General features: G+C 38.7%; 1 protein-coding gene across 1 annotated transcript in view; it reads right to left on the bottom strand.

Moving 5' to 3' along the window:
- LOC136861319 (coiled-coil domain-containing protein 112) overlaps positions 1 to 26,783 on the bottom strand; it is a 155,684-nt gene that overhangs the window by 86,018 nt on the left and 42,883 nt on the right. Inside the window, exons 3-5 of the mRNA XM_067138814.2 lie at positions 26,586 to 26,689; positions 22,543 to 22,618; positions 17,965 to 18,133 (exon numbers count right to left, since the gene is read on the bottom strand). Coding sequence (XP_066994915.2) covers positions 17,965 to 18,133; positions 22,543 to 22,618; positions 26,586 to 26,689 — 349 coding nt within the window. The remainder of the gene's footprint in view (positions 1 to 17,964; positions 18,134 to 22,542; positions 22,619 to 26,585; positions 26,690 to 26,783) is intronic.

Below are 26,783 nucleotides of genomic sequence, written 5' to 3'. Positions count from 1 at the left end.
TTATTCAATAATTTGATTTCTTTAGCTGTGATGTGAATAAAAAGTAATATTCCATATTCTTACAATAAATAACGCTGAGATTTTTCAACAGTGTTATTCCACAACAAACAAAAAAACTACTCTGCAACCTAAATTCTTTTATCAAAACTCATTGTTAAAAAATAGGTAGTGCAACATCAAATATCTTATGACCTAGCGGTCCCAAAATTCTGAAACTTGTCTCATTAGTTTATTTTGGTCCCAAACAAGCAGTAAAACACAATAAATGAATTAATCTCCAAAAGAAAAATTAATTCAGGTGCTAATGGGTCAATATAGGTAATCGCCTTAAGGAGAATGAGATAATCAACCCTTCTTAACTCTAATTATAAGATGATGTCCAGTCCTTCAAAAACATTAGGAAAAGGTATGGATGGGCCATGAAAGGCAGAAAAATGAAAGGCTACTTAGGTATCCACCGTACCGAAGTCCACCTTTTCCGCTGTATATGTCGTTGAGGCCTTCACTCGTAACCCTGAGCTGGGACCCTTACCAGATGCTACACACCGGGTCAGTGTGCTCTGGGACTCACACAGGCAGAGGTGCCACTCCCTGGGTAGGACTGCCTCCAAAGAGGGTCCCTACCTGCTATGTTGTTGTTGTTGTTGTTGTTGCTGTTGTTGTTGTCATCATTGTTGTCTCTACTGGTAAGCCTACCTTGTGGAAATTTACCGGCTAGAGCGAGCTGGCCTAACTGCACAGAAATCTTCTGATTTTACTCATTTGATCTATTTCCTGTCTAATAAAAAGTTCTGTGAAGTTAGATAGCTGCTTGGTGTGAATTTCCAAGAAAAATTATCTATCATTCCACAGATATTCATTATTGATTGCTATAAATAGATTTGTCGGAGCAATCAAACTGCACTTTAGTTCTAAATACTAAATAAAATGTTGATTATGACTTCTTGGGCATTGTAAAACTTCTCGTTTGTTATTCTCACTACCAACAACCTATCAACTATTCTGTTAACATTTAAAGTATCCATGTGACAAAAAATTTCAGTTACATTATTGTATTCCAAGTGTTGTACCTGGAAAGCTATATACTCCCAAACACCAGGACTATGTACTGTAGGAATGGAACCTGAACTCTATAAAAATAGCAAGGAAAATATCTCCAAACTTCAAAACAGTATTTCTCTCTAAAGAATTCATTATTTCAGCACCTAATATGCTGATATATATCATAGCTCACAATGCGATTAGAGGAACTAAAAATACTTTCAACCCCAACTGAATTAGGTACTTCATATTGGCAACAGAAAGGGAAAGGCCACGAAGGGAATGAAAAATAGGCCTCGCGAACCTAACACCGTCGGGGTAGGAAATGAACAAGAGTTGACCACAAGGGAGTCAGACAGAAAAGAGGAAGGCAAGGAGACTGTCACAAGCCAGACTCAGCTAGCATAATTGTGGTCACCAACCCATGCTTCCAGGTCTAAAACACTGACCTCCTTAAGTTGCCTCTTTTAAAAGCCAGGGGATACCATGGTTGTATTCTACTACCCCCGCCCATAGGGGGTTATAACACAGTCTCTTCCACAAAATTAGAAAATAACTTAATGTAGTTTTCCTCTAAAAATGCTTAATTTATTATACACAAGAATTTAGGTAGGCATACACAAGTTGAAAACTAGAAAAGCAGCTGGAATTGATACGATTCCTGGGGACATACTACAGACAATGGGTTGGGATATAGTACCATATCTGAAGTACCTATTTGATTATTGTTTGCATGGAGGAACTATACCAAATGAATGGAGAGTTGATATTGTAGCCCCTGTGTATAAAGGAAAGGGTGATAGACATAAAACTTAAAATTACAGGCCAGTCAGTTTGACATGCATTGCATGTAAGCTTTGGGAAACCATTCTTTCTGATTATATTAGACATGTCTGCGAAATTAATAACTGGTTCGATAGAAGGCAGTTTGGGTTTAGGAATGGTTATTCCACTGAATCTCAACTTGTAGGATTTCAGCAAGATATAGCAGATTTCTTGGATTCAGGAGGTCAAGTGGACTGTATCACAATTAACCTATATAAGGCATTTGAGAGGGTGGATCATTGGAGTCTACTGGCAAAAATGAGCGCAATTGGACTAGACAAAAGGGTGACTGAATGGGTTGCGTGCCGGCCTTTGGTCACAGGGGTCCCAGGTTCGATTCCAGGTAGGGTCGGGAATTTTAACCATAATTGGTTAATTTCACTGGCACGGGGGCTGGGTGTATGTGTCGTCTTCATCATCATTTCATCCTCATCACGATGCGCAGGCCGCCTACGGGAGTCAACTCAAAAGACCTGCAACTGGCGAGCCGAACATGTCCTCGGACACTCCCGGCACTAAAAGCCATACACCATTTCAGATCTCACAGAATTAGAGTATAAGAAGCTTTAATGACCCTGTAATAATTAAGAGGGGAATTCCTCAAGGCAGTATTATTGGACCTTTATATTTTCTTATATATATAAATGATATGAGTAAGGAAGTGGAAACAGAGATAAGGCTTTATGCGGATGATGTTATTCTGTATAGAGTAATAAATAAGTTACAAGATTGTGAGCAGATTTGGGGAAAGGGAGAAAAGGAAGTACAAAGGAGACTGGACATCTGGAATGAAAATCTGAAGGAGTTTAGAATGGTAATTAGAAAAAGAAAACTGTAGTCATGCACTGTGAAAAAGAGAAGAAGAGAAGCCAAGTGAACATAGACGGAGAATGGTTAGAGAATGTAGAACAGTTTACATATCTGGGAAGTATTATTAATGGAAGTAATGAAATCAACCCTGAAATTAATAACAGACTAAAGTAAAGGTACAACATTTTATCATCAAGTCTGAGAGCTTTTATGGGATGACAAAGTACCCAAGAGAACAAAATTAACATTATATAAACAGTATTTCATACCAATTGTAACATACAGACTAGAAACGCTGGTAACTAATAAGAGACAAGATAGTAAGCTCCACGCAGTAGAAATGAAATTTTTTAGAACATTGGTTAAAAAAGACAAGAAGATATAGAATTCAAAATATTAAAATCAGAGAAAAGCTAAATATAGAACCCTTAGTACAGAACATACAGAAAGCAAGACTGAGATGGTTCGGACATCTAAAAAGAATGGGAAAGGAACGGGTAGCAAGAAGGGAATGAGAAAGAGAAGTTAAGGGAAAGAGACCAGTTGGAAGACAGAGAAGAAGGTGGATGAATCAGATCTGGAAGGACATTAGAGAAGCTGGATTGGATGCGGTGGAAGTAATGAAGCAGGAAAAGTGAAGGACAGAAAGGAGTGGAGGAGGCTTGTTAACCATATCCGGGCGACTGGAATGGGACATTGATGATGATGATGATAAAGATTGTGAGCAACTGAAAAATGACCTTGATAATATTGTGAGATGGACAGCAGACAATGGTATCATGATAAACGAAGTTAAAAGTCAGGTTGTGAATTTCTAAAATAGGAAAAGTCCTCTCAGTTTTAATTACTGCGTTGATGGGGTGAAAGTTCCTTATGGTGGTCACTGTAAGTACCTAGGTGTTAATACTGTATAAGGAAAGATCTTCATTGGGGTAAACACATAAATGGGATTGTAAATAAAGGGTACAGATCTCTGCACATGGTTATGAGGGTGTTTAGAAGTTGTAGTAGGGATGTAAAGGAGAGGGCATATAAGTCTCATAAGACCTCAACTAGAGTATGGTTTCAGTGTATGGGACCCTCACCAGGATTACTTGAGTCAAGAACAGGGAAAAATACAAAGAAAAGCAGCTTGATTTGTTCTGGGTGATTACCAACAAAAAAGTAGCGTTACAAAAATGTTGTAATGTTTGGGCTGGGAAGACTTGGGAGAAAGGAGATGAGCTACTCGACTAAGTGGTATGTTCTGAGCTGTCAGTGGAGAGATGGTGTGGAATGACATTCGCAGACGAATAAGTATGAGTGGTGTCTTTAAAAGTAGGAAAGATCCCAATATGAAAATAAAGTTGGAATTCAAGGGGACAAATTGGAGCAAATATTCATTTATAGGAAGGGGAGTTAGGGATTCGAATACCTTACCAATGGAGATGTTCAATAAATTTCCAAATTCTTTGCAATTATTTAAGAAAAGACTAGGTAAACAACAGATAGGGAATCTGCCACCTGGACGACTGCACTAAATGCATATCAGTGGTGATTGATAGAATGCTGCAGTAACAGATCAAAGATTTTTGACAGCACAAGGATGGCAACAGGCTAGGATTGGGATGGCAGAGGCCTTGGCCTTAATTAAGGTATAGCCTGGCATGTACCTTGGAAAACCATCTTCAGGACTGCTGATGGTGGGATTCAAACTCACTATCTGCCATATGCAAGTTCACAGCTCTGCGACCCTAAGTGCACGGCCAACACACTCAGTGTACCAGATGTATGTTACTATGATTGATCAAAGCAGGCAGTTTTCCATCTTGATATCATTAATATATAAATACTGGGAGGCCTTGTAATAAACATACAGGCAGGTTTCTCAGCAAACTGCTGACAACCTGCCAGTAAGATTTTCTTTTTCAATATCTTGATATATTGATACCTAATCACTAGAGTTTGTGATTTTTAGCATTTGCGATAAATGCGAAATATGCCGAAACTTTGTCAGTGTATGTGCCTTCATCTTATATGACCCGTACGGGTGGTTTTTAGCGATTTCGAATTCGCGATAAAATGCGAAATTGGTTCAAAATGCGAAATTATACAATTTATGCGAAATAGACGCGAAACTCTCAGTTTTATACGAAATAAACATATATTTTTAAAAACTATGCATTTTTCTTAAAAATAAGATATAAATGTTGTTATTTATTTCAGGAGAAATAATTATTACGGCGCCCATTGCGATCGTAAAGCGGTAACGTGCTTTGACGGACACTTCCGTCTTGATGCACGGAATATCTATAAGTTCATTATCGCAGTTAGCTGGTCGGAGAGATTTATTCTCTTTGTTTTGCAGCCTAACCGATTGATGTCAGATGATACCGGAAGCTATTTTCTCTGTGTAAATAGTAACTCTGAGCTGAAATACGGAAAATAAAAAAGCACCTCATTTTGCCGCTCGTTGTAAACAATCATGGCGGCATCCAAGCGCGGCATGGATGAGTTTATTCGTAACTGGCTTGAAAATAGTGATGTTGAAAGTGGAAAAGATTCTCTGGAAAGTGAAAATACTTCTTCTTCAAATGACAGTGATGAAAGTGATTCCGATTTCAGTTCCGAGATGATATTGCCAATTGAAACTACGTGACAAAACCAGAATGCAACAAGAGCGAGTGAGAAGTCTAGTTTTCTTTTTTTTTTTTTTTTTTTTTTTGCTTTACGTCGCACCGACACAGATAGGTCTTACGGCGACGATGGGACAGGAAAGGCCTAGGAATGGGAAGGAAGCGGCCGTGACCTTAATTACGATACAGTCCCAGCACTTGCCTGGTGTGAAAATGGGAAACCACGGAAAATCATGTTCAGGGCTGCCGACAGTGGCGTTCGAACCCACTATCTCCTGGATGCGAGCTCACAGCTGCGCGCTCCTAACCGCACGGCCAAATCGCCCGTTGAGAAGTCTAGTAAAATGATACTTGGAATTATGATCTTGTTGACAATAAGCACCTTTCTGTAACGTGTAAACCAGTTTTTGAAATTCGGTCTATAGTGAGGAGGGGGTTGGGTAATAATCTGAAAGAAATGGACTTAGGGAATGAATTTCTAACCCCACAGTTCTGGGATCACGTTACTAAGGAAACCAATACCTATGCCTCTACATTTCTTGCTAATTTATCTGCTTCCCTTGAATCCAGTAATACTTACGAACAAAAACATTGGTTTCCTGTTACTATAGACGAGCTAAAAGCTCACTTTGCTTTGTGTGTTCTTATGTAGCCTATGTGATTAATCAAATTTATGTTAAAGTGACAAAAAATAAATAGTATGTAAGGGAATATTTCCTTTCACAAGTAATGGCAGGCCAAAGGGTTAAATCACTCAATGTGTGGAATTTCTTTCACTGGCTAAAGAGCACTGCAAAGACCAGTCAGTCAAACAGCAAATACACTTTCAAGCACCACGTTCATTCTCTTTGTGTGTTGACCCTTGATCTTAGTCGATTATTCTTGACATTGGTGTTGTGTAGGAATTCTGTTTAAAAGTACGGTAGCGATTTATTTTATTGTCTGTTAGCCATGGGTAGAAGCAAAGTGACGATCAAACAGCATGCCGAAAGTCACAAATCGGGACATTTTTATGTAAGGATACAGATGGTCTATACTGATGTGCCGACTCTGCAATCAAAAACTTGAAGAAGAAAAAAAATGTTTTGCAAGCTTTCCTTGGCAGCACTTCTGTGCATTTGGGCCTCTACGGACAGTGTCGATGTAGAGTTTTTTTTAGCAAGTACAACATAATTGTAACTGATAGGCGGTCTATAATGAAGGAGGACACCTTTTAAATAATTGGCATGTTGTACTTAAATCATCATTAAAATTCCTCTTCCTTGTAGGTGTGTTGTACTGTGATAAATAAATACGTTCAAAATAGTATTTTTCACTTTGAAATTGTGTTTGTAAATTTGAAAATAAGCATATTCCTGTGTGTTCGTTAATACTTCTTGCAGTCTTATGTTGATGTTTGTCTTATTTTCCATAGTGAATTCAAAACTGCATGACGAGCAATGTGTGATTAAACAGTATGATTTTACTCCCAACTGTTGTGTGTGCAATTTAGCAAATTATGCCTATTTTTAACCAATTTGCTACAAAATGCTAAATTTGAGAAGTTTAGATGCTACAAAATGCTAAATTTGAAAATCAAAACGCTAAATCACTGATTTTTAAATGCTATAAACCACTAACTCTACTAATCACATAGCATTACAGGAAGCAGTTTGAATTACCTAACTATGATTGACCTATAACAAGTCAAATGTATTTTATGCCTCCTTGAAGATATCACAAAAAGGATGAAAGTAATCTAAATGCATTGGCAATTACAGTAGTTAGAGAGATATTTATTGTCAACACAAATAATTAAAATCACTTTTACTTGAGCAAGACATGGTTTCTTAGTACCTCAAGGAAAATCATAGAGTTGAATAAATTATATTACTTTTAGGAACTTTAGGGCTATTTTACTCCCAGTCATTATCTGGAATATTTTGAAGCAAGGAACATTTTAACTCTTCCTGGAAGTCGTCATTTGGAGTTCAGTGAAAGATCAATGTATTATTATACTATAACTGCAGTTACAAGACCAGATGGGGTGTTAGTTTCCCAACTGGAAAGACTCTGATTTGATTCTTGGTAATGGTAGGAATTTGAAAACTGCTCCTGCATTCCATGCAGCTCCTGATAAACTCAGTCTATGATTCAGACCAACCAAAATCATTTCAGAAAATCAACTTTCTGATCAAATTGCTGCACCTTATATCCTAAGAAAAGTAGCTGCAGTATTTGAGAAGAAATTGATCCACAACACCCACGGTTTTGTCATCAACCTACCTGACAAAAACATAAGACTTGAATCCGGGTTTATAAGAAAGACCCTGTATTAGCAGAGGAAGGTGCACTACTACAAAGAACACAACGAAGACCCAATACAGTGGATTTGGTCAAAACTGGCAAAGACTGCCAGGAACTGGACCCGGGCCTCTTAGACAGATAATATACACTGACTGACAGAGCAAATGCAACACCAAGAAGGAGTGGTCAGAACTTTATGCCAATTGCAGGGTAGACTGACGTCACTGAGGTATGCTCAAGATGTGAAATGCGCCGCTGTGCTGCGCACGTAGCGAACGATAAATGGGACACGGCGTTGGCGAATGGCCCACTTCGTACCGTGATTTCTCAGCCGACAGTCATTGTAGAACGTGTTGTCGTGTGCCACAGGACACGTGTATAGCTAAGAATGCCAGGCCGCCGTCAACGGAGGCATTTCCAGCAGACAGACGACTTTACGAGGGGTATGGTGATCGGGCTGAGAAGGGCAGGTCGGTCGCTTCGTCAAATCGCAGCCGATACCCATAGGGATGTGTCCACGGTGCAGCGCCTGTGGCGAAGATGGTTGGCGCAGGGACATGTGGCACGTGCGAGGGGTCCAGGCGCAGCCCCAGTGACGTCAGCACGCGAGGATCGGTGCATCCGCCGCCAAGCGGTGGCAGCCCCGCACGCCAAGTCAACCGCCATTCTTCAGCATGTGCAAGACACCCTGGCTGTTCCAATATCGACCAGAACAATTTCCTGTCGATTGGTTGAAGGAGGCCTGCACTCCCGGCGTCCGCTCAGAAGACTACCATTGACTCCACAGCATAGACGTGCACGCCTGGCATGGTGCCAGGCTAGAGCGACTTGGATGAGGGAATGGCGGAACGTCGTGTTCTCCGATGAGTCACGCTTCTGTTCTGTCAGTGATAGTCACCGCAGACGAGTGTGGCGTCGGCGTGGAGAAAGGTCAAATCCGGCTGTAACTGTGGAGCGCCCTACCGCTAGACAACGCGACATCATGGTTTGGGGCGCTATTGCATATGATTCCACGTCACCTCTAGTGCGTACTCAAGGCACGTTAAATGCCCACCGCTACGTGCAGCATGTGCTGCGGCCGGTGGCACTCCCGTACCTTTAGGGGCTGCCCAATGCTCTGTTTCAGCAGGATAATGCCCGCCCACACACTGCTCGCATCTCCCAACAGGCTCTACGAGGTGTACAGATGCTTCCGTGGCCAGCGTACTCTCTGGATCTCTCACCAATCGAACACGTGTGGGATCTCATTGGACGCCGTTTCCAAACTCTGCCCCAGCCTCATACGGACGACCAACTGTAGCAAATGGTTGACAGAGAATGGAGAACCATCCCTCAGGACACCATCCGCACTCTTATTGACTCTGTACCTCGACGTGTTTCTGCGTGCATCGCCGCTCGCGGTGGTCCTACATCCTACTGAGTCGATGCCGTGCGCATTGTGTAACCTGCATATCGGTTTGAAATAAACATCAATTATTCGTCCGTGCCGTCTCTGTTTTTTCCCCAACTTTCATCCCTCTCCTTCTTGGTGTTGCATTTGCTCTGTCAGTCAGTGTACATGTAAGAGACACAAAGAAATTAAAGTAGAACAGGAATAAGGGAAAAAACATAAGTTTATTAAGGAGAGAAAAATCAAAAGGTCACATAGACTGATATAGGCAAATCAAGAAGGTTAAATAATATAATTGTTTATGTTAGCTGTACATGGCCCTTAATAAAAATATATAGGATTCACAGTTTATCACGCCTTTCTTCTCTCTCTCTCTCTCTCTCTCTCTCTCTCTCTTACCTTAATGTAAGTCGTGATGAAAACTCACATACAATGGCATGGCATCTACCTCAATTAAATGAGGAACATAAATTCAGGTGAGTTCAAAGTATTTCTTTTATGTACATCAGATCATCTACCTCAATTAAATGTGGAACATAAATTCAGGTGAGTTCAAAGTATTTCTTTTATGTATATCAGGTCCAAGCGACCGTAAGTTAACCCTTTTGCACTCAGCCTATATGCAGGGTTTTGCTCGATGAAGCTCAAACTAATTTCTGTGATTTTTCAGGAAACTACGAGCATTTTAGAAATGAATATATCTTGGATGTATTATTATTGGTAAAGCCAAAAAAATATATTAAACTTTGAAAATAAATTAAAAATAAATTATGGTTTTCAATGACAGAAAGATCAGACATTATTGCACCTTTCTTCTTTACTCTTAGACCTGAAAGAAAGAACATTTAATTCTGAATAATTTGATATCAATAAGATGTGTGCGCTGCAATTCACTCATGAAGCATGGCACAAAATTATTTACTGTAAACATAACTATCATCGATGTCAGGTCCTCGCGGTCCGATGCACGGTGATCAGCTGTGACTGTGTCACTTCCCACATAACGGGAATCACTTTCGGCAAAAGAAGGTCATTATTACTCTCTAAATCATCTGAAATTTCAAGGATATCAGCCTCATTCGGCCTTGAATATGGCCTAGCCAGTACGATAAAAACATGACGCAAGCACGTGCAACAACAGAGTAATGAGAAGGAGTAAAATTATAGTTTGTGAAGTACAGCGAACACACGATATACCAAAGAAAGGAAATAAACTCTAAACGAAACTGATAGCAAGATCAAATTGTTGTATTCATAAGCCAACCAAAACAGATCCACGCAACAACAACTTCGAATAACCACAACATAAACATTCACGGTCAACAGATTTCATTTGTCGAAAATAAAAACATTTTGTAGGGCTGGTGGATATATCTGTACAGTAAAACGCAAATTCAATGCTTTAAGTTAGTCATGATCAACTGTTACCATTTAACAGCCATGCAAATGACCAAAATTCCTGAATAGGACTGAGCCGAAGTATTGGCACAATGACCTTTCTCGCCATAGCCTCACGTGCTGATAGATTGGTGCGCTGAGTGCGAAAGGGTTAAAGAAGAAACAGACTTCTATCATAACATTCTCTGTTCCAGTCGAAAGGAGAAGACATAATGCACCCAACAATAATACCCAAATAAACAAAAACTATATCCCCGACAATAAACGATAATTGAGTGAAAGAGCTTAAAACAGACGAAGAGGGATGGATGCACCAAGCTCATAAAATTAAAGCTAAGAGAAAGGGGAAAAGGGGAGGTTTCCATGGTCACACACCAAATAAACAAAGATAAAATAGAAAGGCGTTCCGTTAAGAATAAAACATAATAAACTAGAAAATAGGTAAAGAAAGCCAATGAAGGCAACGCGTAATGAATAATAAGTAAATTAGACACAAAAGGTACCACGGATCCAAGGGCCAAAACCACCCTCGCCCACACAGAGACCATCGTGTTTAGGTTGCCGATAAGGGGACACGCAAGCAGGATGCATAGGAACGTCAGCCACGTAGCACATAACTAAATAAACAACAGCTCTCGAGCTCAAACAGGCAATACGGACCAGAAAGTGGTCCATCATAGGGAGACAGGGTGTCTCCATCCAATATACACAGAAAGCAATCAACTGCCTTGTTAGCTTGTATTCATACCACGTAAATGTGGTGGACATGAAATATACAGAACAAGCGATAAAATAATAGAACATGAGCTCGAGCTGTATGTCAAAGAAGCGACACGAGTAAAAGGTCTCAGACAGCACACAGCAAACGATCCCATACACACACACATGAATCCGTGTCACCTTCTGTTTTCAAACTAACATAGTGGATCGGTGAAGGAAAATACGGAAAGAAGCATGTAAAAGCAAAGTTAACACACAAATAAATTAGAAACATATGTAATGAGAGAAGCCTTTCTAACCCAACCATGGCTAGCATAGGATGAAGCAATTATCAGGCCAAGAGAAGATTAAAGAAAAATAAATACCTCAGATTCTCCAAAGGCTGAGAATCGTACAAAGACATCTTGAACCGGTAAAATATCCTATATGCGCCACAAAGAAAAATCCATCACTTCCATATTTTCACATCAAAATATTCTCCACCCTACCAACCAGAAAGATAACCCAACAAGACAGGGCAGAAAATAAATGCTTTGACATATGCTGACGCATGAGATGCCATCTACCGGAATAGGGAAAAGTTTACGTAGTAATAACAATATATGATGGGAGAGAGTAACAGTTCACAATTGATACAAGAGATCACTAGGAACTCGATGTCTTCAGAACAGACAAACGTACCATAAAATGATAGGGTGCGGTTGAAAGATCAGTAATGTGCTAGGCCTTATCCTTGACCTCCATTCATAATTATACTAGGAGGAGTATCTTAACTATCCTCCAACAACGTAATTCTGACTATTATTTCCTCTGATTGGTTTTACACTGGTTTTTGGATTAAAATCACTCCTGCAATGTACTTGCAAATACTTTGTTGGCTGGACATGTTCTACACGACAATGATAAAAGGATTATGAAGAAAATATTCAATATGTTGCCAAAAGAATACTGAAAACCTGAAAGACCAAAACTAAGGCAGGAGGAATGTGTGCATCAGGACATCACGCTCCTAGGAATTACGAACTGAGAAGCACAGTACTGAACAGGAAAGATGGGCAGAAACTTCTGAGCAAGGCCAATGCCCACAAACGGCTGTTGTGTTGATGACGATGACAATCTGACAATAATAAGTGCTACATAAGCATTGTATGTTTAAAAAAATCTTTATTTTAGGGTGAACATCCTGCTTCTTACAAAATTGTACAAAACTATTTTAATCCTCCTAGTCAATACTAAATATTTTACGTCCAATTAAGACGAAACTTCACAAATAAATAGATATGTTTCAACCCGGCATTGGGTCATCCTCAGTAAGACATGTAAAATGAATTAAAATCCATAAGAAACACACAAAATGAAATGTTGGTTTATAAGTTTTTGAAAAGCACGATGAAGGTTAAAAAACTGTGAAATTTCATTTTGTGTGTTTCTTATGGATTTTAATTCATTTTACATGTCTTACTGAGGATGAACCAATGCCAGGTCGAAACATGTCTATTTATGTGTGAAGTTCCGTCTTAATTGAACGTAACATATATAGTATTGACTAGGAGGATTAAAATAGTTTTGTACAATTTTGTAAGAAATTCAACCGTCAATACGGATTTAACATGAGATTCAAAGTGTGCAATGAACATTCTGCATCAAAATCCCGCTATACATATAATTTACAAAGTTTATTCCACCTACTCAATACTGTACAATAATTGCAATGTCTATAAATACATTAAAATATGTTATCAAGGGACTAGTTTTGACCCTATGTGGGTCATATCAGCTTAACTAAGATACACTTATGGCTTTGCCGATGTCAAAAAATAAAATTACATTGTGGAAATAAAAATTAAAAGAGTGAACTTTGTATGTGATGCAATAATATACATATAAAATGGTGAAGTGATGAAATGTTCACAGATTAAATAATGTTGTACTGATCAATGACAAATAAAATTTCAGGTTTTACATCAATTACAATTAGACTGTAAGAATAGTATCACACAATTTTTTACAATGATGATTAAAACATGCCCTTGTTTAGTCAATACTCTAAAATTGCACATTAAAAGTATTGCACATTGCATTTAACCAAAATTTTACACTTTTAATGTGCAATTTAGAGTATTCACTAAACAAGGGAATATTTTAAACATCATTGTAAAAAAATCGTGTGATACTATTCTTACAGTCTAATTGTAATTGATGTAAAACCTGTAATTTTATTTGTCATTGATCAGTACAACATTATTTTATCTATCAACGTTTCATCACTCCACCATTTTATATGTACTGTACCGGGAAATAGTTATTGGGCAAGAGCATGGGAAGGATCTCAGGTAGTGTGCAGTTGTGATTGGAGTCGGTACAGAGAAGGATGATTTCGCAGAGCGAATAATAGATGGTAATTAAAATTTTTGACAATATTTATTGATAATCTCAAGCAAATCACCCTGCTTCTCCTTCATCAAAATTAGATTTCCAATTGATCTCTTCAGAATGCAATTAAGTAAGTGAAATATATGTGCTGTCACAATCCTATACATCCACTAGATGTTAATAATGTTCCGAAAAATTATCAGTTTTCTAAGATCTCCATACACCCTACAGTTCATCTAGGATCTCTCATATAAACTCAAATTCAAAATAACACTCTGATCATAGAACTTCGTTCAACCACTTGTTGATTTACCAATGTTTTAAATTGCAAATTAAGTCCATCACTTGTGGTGAAAACCTAAAGTCTTTCTAACATTATTAAACATAATATTAACTGACACTTGCTTTAGCAATCCTATAGTTCAGATTAAATATTTTCAATCACTTGCTGAATAAATCCTACAGTTCATCTAAACAATTATACAAGAATGTTAAATTGTGCACTTGTTATAGATAAGCCCTACAGTTCATCTAGTTATTGTGAAATGATTTCAGTTTACACAACTTCGAAGAGAAACCTCAAGTTCATTGAAATATGACTTGAAATCTCCTACAATTTCTACAAGCAGAATTCACACGATTAAAAATTACGAAGCACTTTTCATTTGATCAACGTAACACTGTTGAATGACTGAGTGCATTATTAAAAGGTCAGTTATTGTCTAAGTGTAATTACTCACTTAAGAAAAGGTAAAATACACTTTTACCACCTGTGTTCTGCTCATAAGAATGGATGAAGTACAGCTCTGCAGCTTGGTGACAGGAACTTCTGCAGCGAACAGCCTGAACTCAAACTCAGCACCAGCAGCGTACCACGTTTCGTCCCATGATGACACCACGTCTAATCCCCCTAAGACACCACGAATAATCCCACGCTGGATATGACGTTCTACGTAGTGTGATATTACGACACTTCGCCAAGATTGCCGGTGTTTTAAAAAGAAATGTTGAAACACGGAAAAGTTCAATTGGCACTATACAGAGAGTTATAGGACTATTAATTATCATTAATGAGTTGTATTTCACACTGAAATAAGTCCGAATGCACAGTTTGTACTCGCACTTTTGTACTATGGCATTAAATACGTGACTTGGAATAGCACAGTCTGTCACAGTTCGAGCTATAAGTCAAGATACTGTAGTAATAAAATGATATCGCTTCTGCAATCGAAAGCACAGTCTTTCACCACACAGTTTATAAGACATGAAATGAGACACTAGCACAGTTTATAATAATCACAGATTATGTCGAAATTCAGTATAAGAATAACTATCACAGTCCGTTAAATACTCGAATAAATGCAGTTAAGGTCACTTCTCGAACAGTCTCTTGAATTCTAATATTCACTGCTTAAGTGGTTTTAATGAATGAGTTCTCATAATAAGAGTTTGTATGACCTAATATCACCATAAATTGTCCTTCATATTCAGTTCTTTTCTTATGACACTAATCGAATGTTCAAGGAAAAATGTGAAATTATCCACACTCAGTCCTATTAATTACTGAATATTTGAGTGGAATAGTACTTCAAATAGTTCACAGTCGTAATTGTATACGAGAAATACGTCTCAAGACTAGTGAAATTATCATTAATTGAAGGTCTGATTTATCACGCACAATTTCCTATTATGCTCGTCACTGTAAATGATCACGACAGAGTTCAAATCTATGAGGAATTGACAAAGTCCATAATACTGTCGAATTGTAAATCAAACACTTGTATTCTCGGTTTTACCTAAATGCACAGTCTCTATAACAAGATAACTTGTTCAAGAAATTCGTAAATCTTATATGACGAAACTCGGTTTGATAGAACTTTAGAACATCCCACACGTCCACGAAGCGGTTGAAACTTCACTTACTACAATCTTGCCTGGTGTGGAAATGGGAAACCACGGAAAACCATCTTCAGGGTTGCCGATAGTGGGGTTTGAACCTACTATCTCCCGAATACTGGATACTGGCCGCACTTAAGCGACTGCAGCTATCGAGCTCGGATTTTTTAACACGTTCCCTGCGGCAGTGAATTTCGATGACTTAATGTTACGTCGTATCGGCCCACCGGTGACCCGATGCTGCCTTTAGTTATTATCGGTTCGGGTCACCGGTGACCTGACGAATTTGACTTTGTTTACTCCCTAGTATGACATCCTAAACCATGCATGTGCACTTGTTGTGTGCGTTATTGTTGAGGAGACATTCCAGCGTATTTACCTGTGCGACAGTGTTCCGATTCAACAATTGCGTGAAACAGAAATGACCCCGGAAATAATTGGGTCACCGGTGGGCCGATCAAAACTAGCAGTATGCCTCGATCCTTTACTTCAATTGGAACACTATGTTGCCATTAGTTAACAGAAATTCGTAACTAGGACGTAGTTACTTACTTCGCAATTCTGGGAAGTTCGCACCGACGGATAAGAGTAACATGTTTCGGGGCACATGGTGACCCGAACCGCACGGAACGTAATATAGGCCCACCCCAGTGCTGTCCTAACCCTCTTTCTTTTCCGTGCCACCGGTGTGTCAGAATGTGAAAGCTCCATACCTAAAAAAGGACGTGAAATTGCTTGTAAATATTATATACGGAAGATAGTAAATATGTCAATAACTATTCCAATAACTCCAATAACCTCTATTGGCTTTCCTAAGAGGAATGTAGAAAGCAGATATCAGAAGGGTGGTACTCCTTAAACAACAGTCTACAATCTGCGGACAGCAACACTCTAGGCTTCATTCACCGTAACCGCGCTAAGCGATTCCCGCGTAAAAATATAGGTCAGACAACAATCGGGACTCAGGGTGACCCGAAGCGATATGAATGGAAGATGAAAAAAACTTCCTTCGGGTCACCGGTGGGCCGATCAAAACTAGCAGTATGCCTCGATCCTTTGCTTCAATTGGAACACTATGTTGCCATTAGTTAACGGAAATTCGTAACTAGGACGTAGTTACTTACTTCGCAATTCTGGGAAGTTCGCACCGATGGATAAGAGTAACATGTTTCGGGGCACATGGTGACCCGAACCGCACGGAACGTGTTAAGAATTTGATTAACACATCTGATGCGCGACAGAACAGTATGACTTCTGGCCATGATAGAGTTGTAGATTTCAAATGACTATACCCTTGAGTCGTTGACCTATTTATATTCTACTGGGAGCGAGCTCACTGGGTCAAACGACAGAGGGGTGGTTATGCATTCCAAACTTCTACTCATCATATCTTCTAAACTACTAGGTGGAAGGACCTCAAATTTTGAACATTGTACCTTTGAAATGTGGGCTACATATTGGTGTTTGTTTCATTTTTATCTGTCGAGTCATTTAGAAGTTATAAAAATCATTTCTAGACGTTTCCACGGGGAGGTGAGATACATGTGGCGCTGACATCACTTGACGTTGTTCCCCTCTCTTGCTGTCATGGAACAGTAGAGACAAGAACATTCCCTCGGACAGCTGTTCCTTATGTCACAACTCAGCCATTCTTTCATTAAAGATTTTATAACCTGATGTGCCAGGTCTGGACCAGCTCTGACTGTGAGGTCTAAATGAAGACACCTTTACAGGGATACTCCATTCATCTATTTTTTGTGCCACTGTCTCCACATGATCCCATAAAGCATTTTCTTACTGTACTTCCTGGTACAGTACATTATTGCACTGCATACACAGTTCACTCTTTTAATTTTTATTTCCACAATGTAATTTTGTTTTGGGACATCGGCAAATCCATAAGTGTATCTTAGTTAGGCTGATGATGAACCACACAGGATCGAAACTAGTTCCTTGATAAAGTATTGTAATGTATTTATAGAAATTGCAATTATTGTACAGTATTGAGTAGGTGGAATAAACTTCGTAAATTATATGTAATCTTAATTCAATACGGAACCAATAATGAAATTCATAACCTTGAAAAATCCATCTGCACAAAAGTTATCATTTAATAATAAAAATTTGGCAATAAACTTTTTAATTGTTGTTATTACCCCATGGGGGCTGCCTAAGAAAGGACGCAAAAGGAATGCTAGGTTCATCCACTAGGGCATGGGCTCTATTCCTCATGAGGAAGTCAAAATATTTAGAAACAAGACTTCATCTCTATAGTGGCACATGGCCCACATGAGAAATGAGCACCAGGTTAATTTTTGGGGACAAATGTGGCAGAGCATAGAACCAATCTCTCGATTTAACACGGTAACTGTCGTGCAGAGCAGGATTGTGATATTTAAGAGTCTTAGTTGCAATAATTCAGTCACAATTCCCAAATTATATATGATATTTCAATCTCCAGAGTTAAACTGGCTTAAATTAATAGTGAAAACTTTCAAAAAAAAAACTCAGATAATATATCAATGTGTAGGTTTGAACATATATGTTTCATTTGCATTATTTCTGAAAAATAATTCTAATAAGGTGTTTAAAAATATTACTATGATATACCTCAACACTTCTAGCATTTCCCATATATGAGCTTCCAGGTCTGGACCAGCTCTGACTGTGAGGTCTAAATGAAGACACCTTTACAGGGATACTCCATTCATCTATTTTTTGTGCCACTGTCTCCACATGATCCCATAAAGCATTTTCTTGAAATGCTAACTTCAGGATCCTGAAATACAAAATAGATATGTGTCACTACAACCATCCAATGAGCAAAGAAAACTGTCGAAGCTACACGAGTGATTTCGTGTGAACTTTTAAATAAACAAACAACACAACATGATCACCAACAACAACAACATAACTATTCCATTATAGACTGTTATGGCCTTTCATCACTCAGTTCTCCTACTTCTCTATTTGCAACTAGCTATGTTGCCTTGCTTCACTCTTTCATTAATCACTGAAAACTGAGTCCCTCTACTTTTCTTACCCTCCATGGCCAAATCCATTCTTCTCCTTCGTAACCTATCCTCCTCCATTCACCTTACATGACCCCACCACTGAAAGTGGTTTATGCGTATATTTTATCATTTAGTGGTGGTGGTGGTGGTGGCGGCGGCGGCGGTGGCGGCGGTGGCGGCGGTGGCGGTGGTGGTGGTGGTGGTGGTTATGGCAATAAACAGAGAGTGACAACCAGCGAACATCATGCTAGGAAACCATCCACTGGAAAGTGTGGAAAACCTTACATACCTCGGCAGTGTAATACCTCGAGACATACTAGTCACACAAGGGGTGGCAAATAGCGTGCAGAAGAGCTCTCACTTTTACTGGTAAGTACGAACACTCCTCTAAATCTCAAAGTACCAACAAAATCAAAGCTGGTGATGTTCAATCATTACTTCATACCGATCTTAACCTACGGTATCGAAACCTGCACCCTCACTAAGGACTCATCAAAGTTGCAGGCATCTGAGAAGGTCAACAATTCAAAAAACAAAATTGGACAAGTTAGACATGGTTAGAAACGAAGCTGGAATTGAGACATCATTTGTTGGATCAGGTCAGCATCTCCAGATTGAGGTGGTTCAGGCATGTAATGAGGATAGAGCAAACAAGGACAGCTTATGTTAACTTGGACAGACATGTAGCAGGTAAATGGATCATGAGAAGACAAAGAACCCACTGGATGGATGTCATAAAGATGGACATTACAGATAGGGGAAGGACACTGGAGAATGTCCTTAACAACAGAACGTATCTCAATAAGACAAAGTGAAAGAGGCTCGCTAACAGTATCTGGTAAACTAAATAATAATAATAATAATAATAATAATAATAATAATAATAAGGTAGCAGGTAGGGACCCTCTTTGGAGGCAGCCCTGCCTATGTGAGTCCCAGAGCACACTGACCCAGTGTGTATCATCTGGTAAGGGTCCCAGCTCAGGGTTACGAGTGAAGACCTCAATGGCAGTGAAGGCGGAGATGAAGATCATTGGTACGGCGGAACTGGCGGAGGAGGCACCCTTGCTTTTTGGGATAGTAATAAAAAGCCTGTTTAAAATCCAGGTGCGTCTGAGTGGTATCCACCGGCTTCCTGGTCCACGTCTGACACCTTGTAGGTGCGGCGGCAATATCAAGCTCCAGGAACTAACAATCCCTGGTTCTAAGCACCCAGTACTGCTGGATCTCCTATTACAAGCCAAACATGATTCGTGAGCGTAGTAACAACATTACCCCAGGTGGTATCCAATCCACTCGTCGCATTGAGACGGCAACCAGGCTTTCGGATTCTGGGGAGCCTGGACAATTACGAAAACATGGGAGAGAGTTGGAGCTCTCTGGTAAACTATCCCACAAAACCCCCCACATACATTGGTACATTCAATATCAACACTTTGGTACAACCAGGAAAATTACTAAATTTAGTCACAGAACTTAATTGGCAAAAAATTCTTATCCTTGCCCTGCAGGAAACTCGATTTACTGATGATTCCACCATGGATTATGGAAATTACTGTATATTCAAAAGTAAAACAGACCAAAAGATTCTAAATAGGACCCCTTTATTTGGTATGAGCTTCGTAGTACATAAAAGTGTATTGAACTCGATCCAGGAAGTTAATTCCATCAGCAATCGCCTAATGACCATGAGGATTCAGTGTGCCAATAAAAAATATACATTAATAAATGCACACACCCCTACAAATAGAAAAAACAAGAAGAATCCCCAAAACGTGGACAAATTTTGGAACAAACTTGAAAAAGTAATGTCAAAAATTCCAAAGGATGACGTTAAAATCCTCTTAGGCGATTTCAATGCACAAATTGGCCGAGAAAAGGAACACAGGAAAACTGTCTGACTCTAGCCGGCGCACAAATTTACCAACAAAAATGGTTCAAGACTCATTGAACTATGTCAACAGTGCAACCTGAAAATCATGTCCACATCCCTCAGGAAGCATCCCAAGAAACAAAAAACCTGGAGGTCCCCCATTGAATCCATTGGTGAATTTCAGATTGATCATGTAGCTATCTCGTATCAGCTACAGAAAGAGGTACATGATGCACAGGTGAGAAGAGGAGCAAACATTGATTCTGATCACTATCTCACAAGAGTTAAAGTAAAATTTACTCCAAGAAAATACCACCCCAAGAAAATCCAACAACAGAAATTTGACATAAAACAGATTCCTGTTACGGATCTAAAAGAAGCATGGGAAAATCAGCCAGCGAAAACATGGGAAGAATTCCACACCAAAATCATACAGAAGGCTCAAGAAATGGTACCCTTAAAAAGGAATACAAAACACCCCTGGTGGAACTCAACATGCAATCAAGCCCTAGAGATAAGAAAATCTGCGTTTCAGAAATACAACAGTAGAAAATCCCAGAAAACTCAACGAGAATTTTATGAGACCAGAAAACAAGTATCCAAAACCATCAGGCAAGAGAAAAGAAAGCAACTGAAAGAACAACTGGAGTTATTCCTTCTATTCTACAGCATCTCGCCCACAAGTTTCTCTATCATTCTCTTCACACTATTTTGAGGATTGGAATCACTGAACAAGAGCCTTGCTACCTTTCACTGCCCCATTTCTAATTACAGATGAGTCCTATTTGATACAGATCCCATACAGCTGTTCCATATTCCACGATACAGACTTGTATGCTCTGGTAATTATACTTCTTATAAGAGTGTCGCACTGTAGATTTTTTTTGTTTTGTTTAATATATGGATTACTAGATATTTGCATGTGTTACTCTCCACAAGAGTATCCGATCCAACAGAGTACACAAAGTCATCTTGCCTTAGCTTCCTCCCTATTCTTATTGTGCCTGGTGTTACGTGTGTTTGTTTTTAATCATCTTGTTGTTCTGGAACAAACTTTTGAAATTCTATAATGTATTTTTGGAACTGCCTGAAATGCCACACTTTTCTATCCTGTCAGCAATAGCAAGCATCCTAGAAACCATCAGTTATGGAAATACCAGTAGTTTTGAGTAGGCAGGATTTGATTGGTTAAAGAAATATTGCAAGGTAAAACCTGCATTCTTATTGGTCACATTTTATGCCTGCCCATTTCCTATTCCACCACAATCACCGGCTCCTCAATAAGAGCGCATGAAAGTGTGTCGTCTTTTCTGCTTCCCTGTATCAGGTTCCCTATTGGAATCAAGATCTATGTCATTTTTTTGTTTGACTAGCCTACAGGTTGGGCGTGTGAGCTGTGAGATTCACTCACACGGGGAGTTCCAGCTCTCCTTGAGGATAAGCACTCTAGTATTTGCTAATTTTCTTTTAAATTTAATGTAACTTGGTTTCTATAATGCATGAGTTTACCCTCTGATCTTACTTTAACCACTAATTTTGTAAAACTAAACAATGGCATAATTTTTCAATTCTAGGTTATATATTCTTATGTAAATTTTATTGTTTTTCATTTTCATCCACTTGATAGCCACCTCTATTAGGGAATCAAAAATTCGGCTTCCTAATCAGTTCATATGAACAATATTTATTTTATATTTGTTTGGATTAAGCAGGGCTTGAGTCATAACTCAAGGTTAAAATTGCCACCATCAGGCAGATTGTCTCTTACAGATTTTATTTGGAAAAGAAAATCCAATACATTGTACTTCAAGTTAGAAGTCTAACAATCGCCAACAAATTTTTCAATGAGGAGTCCACTATGGTCTCAATAATGGTGTCCAGGATTTTGTTTATTCTTAAAACGTTCAGTGTCTCCTTAGGAATTGTCCCTCTAGCGTCAATCATAAGGCCAATGACTTCCCATTTTGTAATTTCATACTACTTTTAATTTTAATTTAATATTAAAATATATTTATTCTATAGTGAAAATTATCCTTTTGAAAGTTGTCATCATACTCCTCTTCCACGTTCTTGTCATTAGTCATCGTTTTTGTTCCAAATGGTTGATTTTAAGCTGCCAAAATTTAATTACCCCCATATTTAAAATTATTTATTTCACTTGTTGTTAACCTACTTCAAGGTTCCATTCATGAGAGTGCATTTACGCTAAACCATTTTCAGCTCTTCATTCTAATAACACCGAATTATAATATTTACCTTAAGAAACTACCACACAAAATAAAATTAAAATAATGTACTCACTCTTTTTCATTAGAGTCCTTAGATGTTGAAATTTTATTTTCTAGTTCTAATAAATCTTGTCTGTAACGATCTACATCTGGAAAGATAAAGACATTTGAGAACAATGCCACATTATAATCCCTCATTAATGTCAGCATTTGATATGGTGGGCATTGATATGGATTTGATATGGAGTCAACCTCTCAAAATCTAAGTATTATGTATGGCTAGGTATTGTGTACTAATAAAATTCAATTGAAAAAGAAAATCATACTGCTCATAACATTGATCTAACAGTGAAATAATGGTTTAATAAAGAAATATGAGAATGAAGAAGTACATTATCAATGAACAAATATGACTTTCTTATTCAAGTAACATATTGTGGCAATAAAGGCTGAGTGCAGGGCGGCCAGTAATAATGCCAGCGAAGTTGCGACAATGTGGATGGAGATGGCAGCTAGCAAAGCAACAGTACCGGTAAATGGTAGAGGTCTACGACAGGAAATTCCTAGAAGAAGCTGTAAGCTGATTAACAATGGTACAGCACCCAGAATGATCTCGAATTAGGAACTACTAGAATTTTCTACATGCCTTCATAAAGTGTGCAAATGGCTGACGCCAGTCAGTGCGGAGTCATTCCCCACTGAGTCAGCCTTGAGTGCGGTGAAAGTCTGTAACAAGTTGTTCATCAGGAGCATATATGTTAGACGGCTACACAGAGTTCAATGAGGCTTGCTAGTGTGCACTGTACTAGGATAACACTGCACTGTGAGAAGCAATGTTGGCGACCAGGAGTTCAATGCATCGGTATGCAGTGTGATCACCCAACTGAGCGTGTTTTAGTCAGTGTGTGTTACAATCATGAGTGAAAACTCTGTCGAGCTAGTGAACTCAAATGCTAGTGAACTTGTGATCAACTGTAAATAGTAGTTCAATAAATTTAGTGGTTAGTAAAACATCCTACCTTTCTGCATAATAATGTTAGTTTTAAGGACCCCGATAATCTACCATAAGATTATATAATGGGTACAAAATAGATATGATGAAGGATGCTGGCTTGAAGTTCGTTACACCCCAGTACTGTAGTTTCCTTATTCCTAAAAAGTGCAAACCAAATAAAGAATATTATACCATTAGCCTGATGGTGAAGACTGAGTCGCATAAATATATGAACTGCAACTGAGTAGTATCTTGATGATATTACAATATCAGTTGGGATATAGTTGAATGGAATCACATCAACTCCAATTTTGATTTCTGAAAAGCATGTTAATTAAAGTTCTATATATTTACTTGGTGGCATAAGACACTATTTAACAGAGAAATGTGGCCCAAACATATCTTTAACACGTAAAGTCAACCCCGTGATGTAGGGTTACCATGCCTGCCTCTTACGCAGAGGCCCTGGGTTTGATAACTAGCCAGTCCAGGGATTTTAACTCTGGACTAAAAGCTGCAACAGGATTCACTCACCTCATGAGACCAATTAAGGAGCCATAGATATGAGAGACAACGGACCCAGTGAAGAAAGTCAGACAATATGACTGAGGATGTTGTCACACTGACCAAATGGCACTCCAGCATCCGCAAGCCATCTAGCTGGAGAGCAGTAATTTTTTTGCAATTTTTTTTACATCACAGACAGATCTTAACAGCAACAATGCAACAGGACAGGGCTAGGACTGAGAAGGAAGCGACCATAGCCTTAATTAAGATACAGTACAAGCATTTGCATGGTGTGAAAATCGGAACAGTGGTGTTCAAATCGACCATCTCCCAAATGCAAGCTGACAGTTGTGTGACCCAAACCATACAGCCAACTCGCTCAGTAATGGTCATCTTGACAGGCCAACAATGCCTTAACAGTGCCGGGGGGAGGTGACCATGCAAACAATAAAAGGTGTTTTTTAATGACCTTCACAGTAATAGGACAGTAAGAAATTATCAATGTCTGCACTATAGTATCAGTTAAACAACTGACATAATGCTGAAATTTGATCAAATTACAGTAAAATGAAAAGAATCAATCACCAGTAATAAGTTTCCTGTATCATTTAAAAATAAGATATTTAGAGACATGGCTATTTTTGGCTACTGTAAGAATCACAGCATTTTGCCATAACGGCGAGGTTTAAATGTATGGTGAAGCAGAAAGTCAAGCTGTAGATGTAACCATATTTGAGTACTTGTGGGGAAGACAGATCAAAAAATTGTTCTGAAAAAGGAGCAAGTATTTTTTTAATACTGTAGTTGTAAGTGCAAGTCTGTAACTGACTGAAACAGCCTTATAACATCACCCAACACAATTTAGTTGCACTGACATGAAACCACAACCATTATTACCCAAGAGATGAACCTCTCTCTGTACCAGGTGAAATCTGTCACCATTCGTGGTTTATTAGTGGGCGAGAGAAGAACTATAGCAATGTTATGGTTGATGTCCAGAGGAAATTGCTATTAATTGAGAGCTTCCAATCAATGACTGCCAAGGTATCAATGAAAGAGTTGCTTCTTCTTCAGAGAAAGAATCTTTGTACATACCAATACATTATTGTTTAACTACTATGTCTTATGGCAAACTAGCTGAGAGTCAGTTTCTGCATTTGTTTTGATCTCCTCACAAATAAAATATTTTGGAGATTAAATAAGTTTTCACTAGCGCCTCGAAGGAGCAGACAGCCATCAAAATGGTAAATACCAACATTTTATGGGACAGAGTATGGAAAAGTAAGAAGTCTGAACCTTCGTGGTTTAGAAAATTTTAAAAAGAGAAATAGATAGCCTAAAGTTTAAGGTAGTAGAAATAAAAGTGTTGGAGCAGAAAAAGAGCAAAATAATTCTGGTCAAATGAGAACAACATAATTGTATTTTGAAACAAAAGAGACCATTAATGCAAACAAGACAGGGTCACAACCCTGACACTACAATTTAACAGTGATACTTAATAAGGAATAAGATACCTGGAAGAGAAGAAATTTTGCTGGCAGTTTTACACTGCACTAACACATAAGGTTTAAAACTGGGAAGGTAATGACCATAACCCTAACTAAAATACAGCCCTAGCATTTATCTAATGTGAAAATGAGAAACCTTAGAAAACTGTCTTCAGGGCTGCCAATGGTGCGGTTCAAACCCATCATATCATTAATGTACCAACGAGTTACAGGGCAACAGATTGCACACCTTTCTGGCTTTCTGTCATTCAGGGATAACTCTCACGGAGAATGCACTTCTAAACATTGTGGGTGAGGTTTGTGTGCACACACATGCAATGGTCCAAAGATTTTCTGTATCCTGGCCCTGTCTTGACTCACCCACTCACCCCTTTTAATTCAGGTGGCCAGTTCATACAGTATCTCAGCACTGTTGAAAGGAACAGTATCAGAACATATTACTTCTAAATTTAAATATTCATAGACAGGGGGTTTATTGCACCATTGAGCTATAGCAGACTAGTCTCCACATCACTTCTGCATCGTATAACTGAAGAGAAGATAGTGTCTGACAGGAACCCACACTTTATCATGAAAGGAAACATCCAGTAATAACAGCACAACTTCTCATAAGTTATGAATTTCATTATGGTCCGTATTGACAACTGATCACTAGCAAAGGGTAGACCCAATATATATGGGGTCGAAACTAGTCTCAGTTTTATATGACAATATGCAAGCTTATGGTATTGAATAGGTGGACCCTTCTCTACCCTCTGATAGAGAGCACAACTTCTGTCTGGCTCCATGTATAAATGGTTAGCATGCTAGCCTTTGGTTACAGGGGTCCCAGCTTCGATTCCCAGCAGAGTCGGGAATTTTAACCATCACTGGTTAATTCCGCTGGCATGGGGGCTGGGTGTATGAGTCGTCTACATCATCATTTCATCCTCATCAAGAAGCACAGGTCGCCTACGGGCGTCAAATGAAAAGACCTCCACCTGGCAAGCCAAACATTTCCTCGGACACTCCCGGCACTAAAAGCCATATGCCATTTTGTTTCATTTAGCACAACTTCTGTCCTGACAATAAATATAAATATACGAAGAAATCATCTAAGCTACTTACCTAATGATTTTAGTTGATCATCATTACTAACAGCCACTTTCAATTCCCTCAAGGACGGCATGATCAGCATGAGTGATTGGTGAAGTTTTTCCAAGTGTTGCAATCTGTTGAGTTTTTTTAAAATATCACATAAAAATAATAAAGGTTGAATCAGGAATGTTTTACCAACATTAATGAAAACAATACAGATAAGGTTGT

This window comes from Anabrus simplex, chromosome 1, assembly GCF_040414725.1.
Source record: "Anabrus simplex isolate iqAnaSimp1 chromosome 1, ASM4041472v1, whole genome shotgun sequence".
Classification (NCBI taxonomy): domain Eukaryota; kingdom Metazoa; phylum Arthropoda; class Insecta; order Orthoptera; family Tettigoniidae; genus Anabrus; species Anabrus simplex.
Note: the sequence above shows the minus strand (reverse complement) of the source record. Positions and strands in the feature narration are given on the sequence as shown.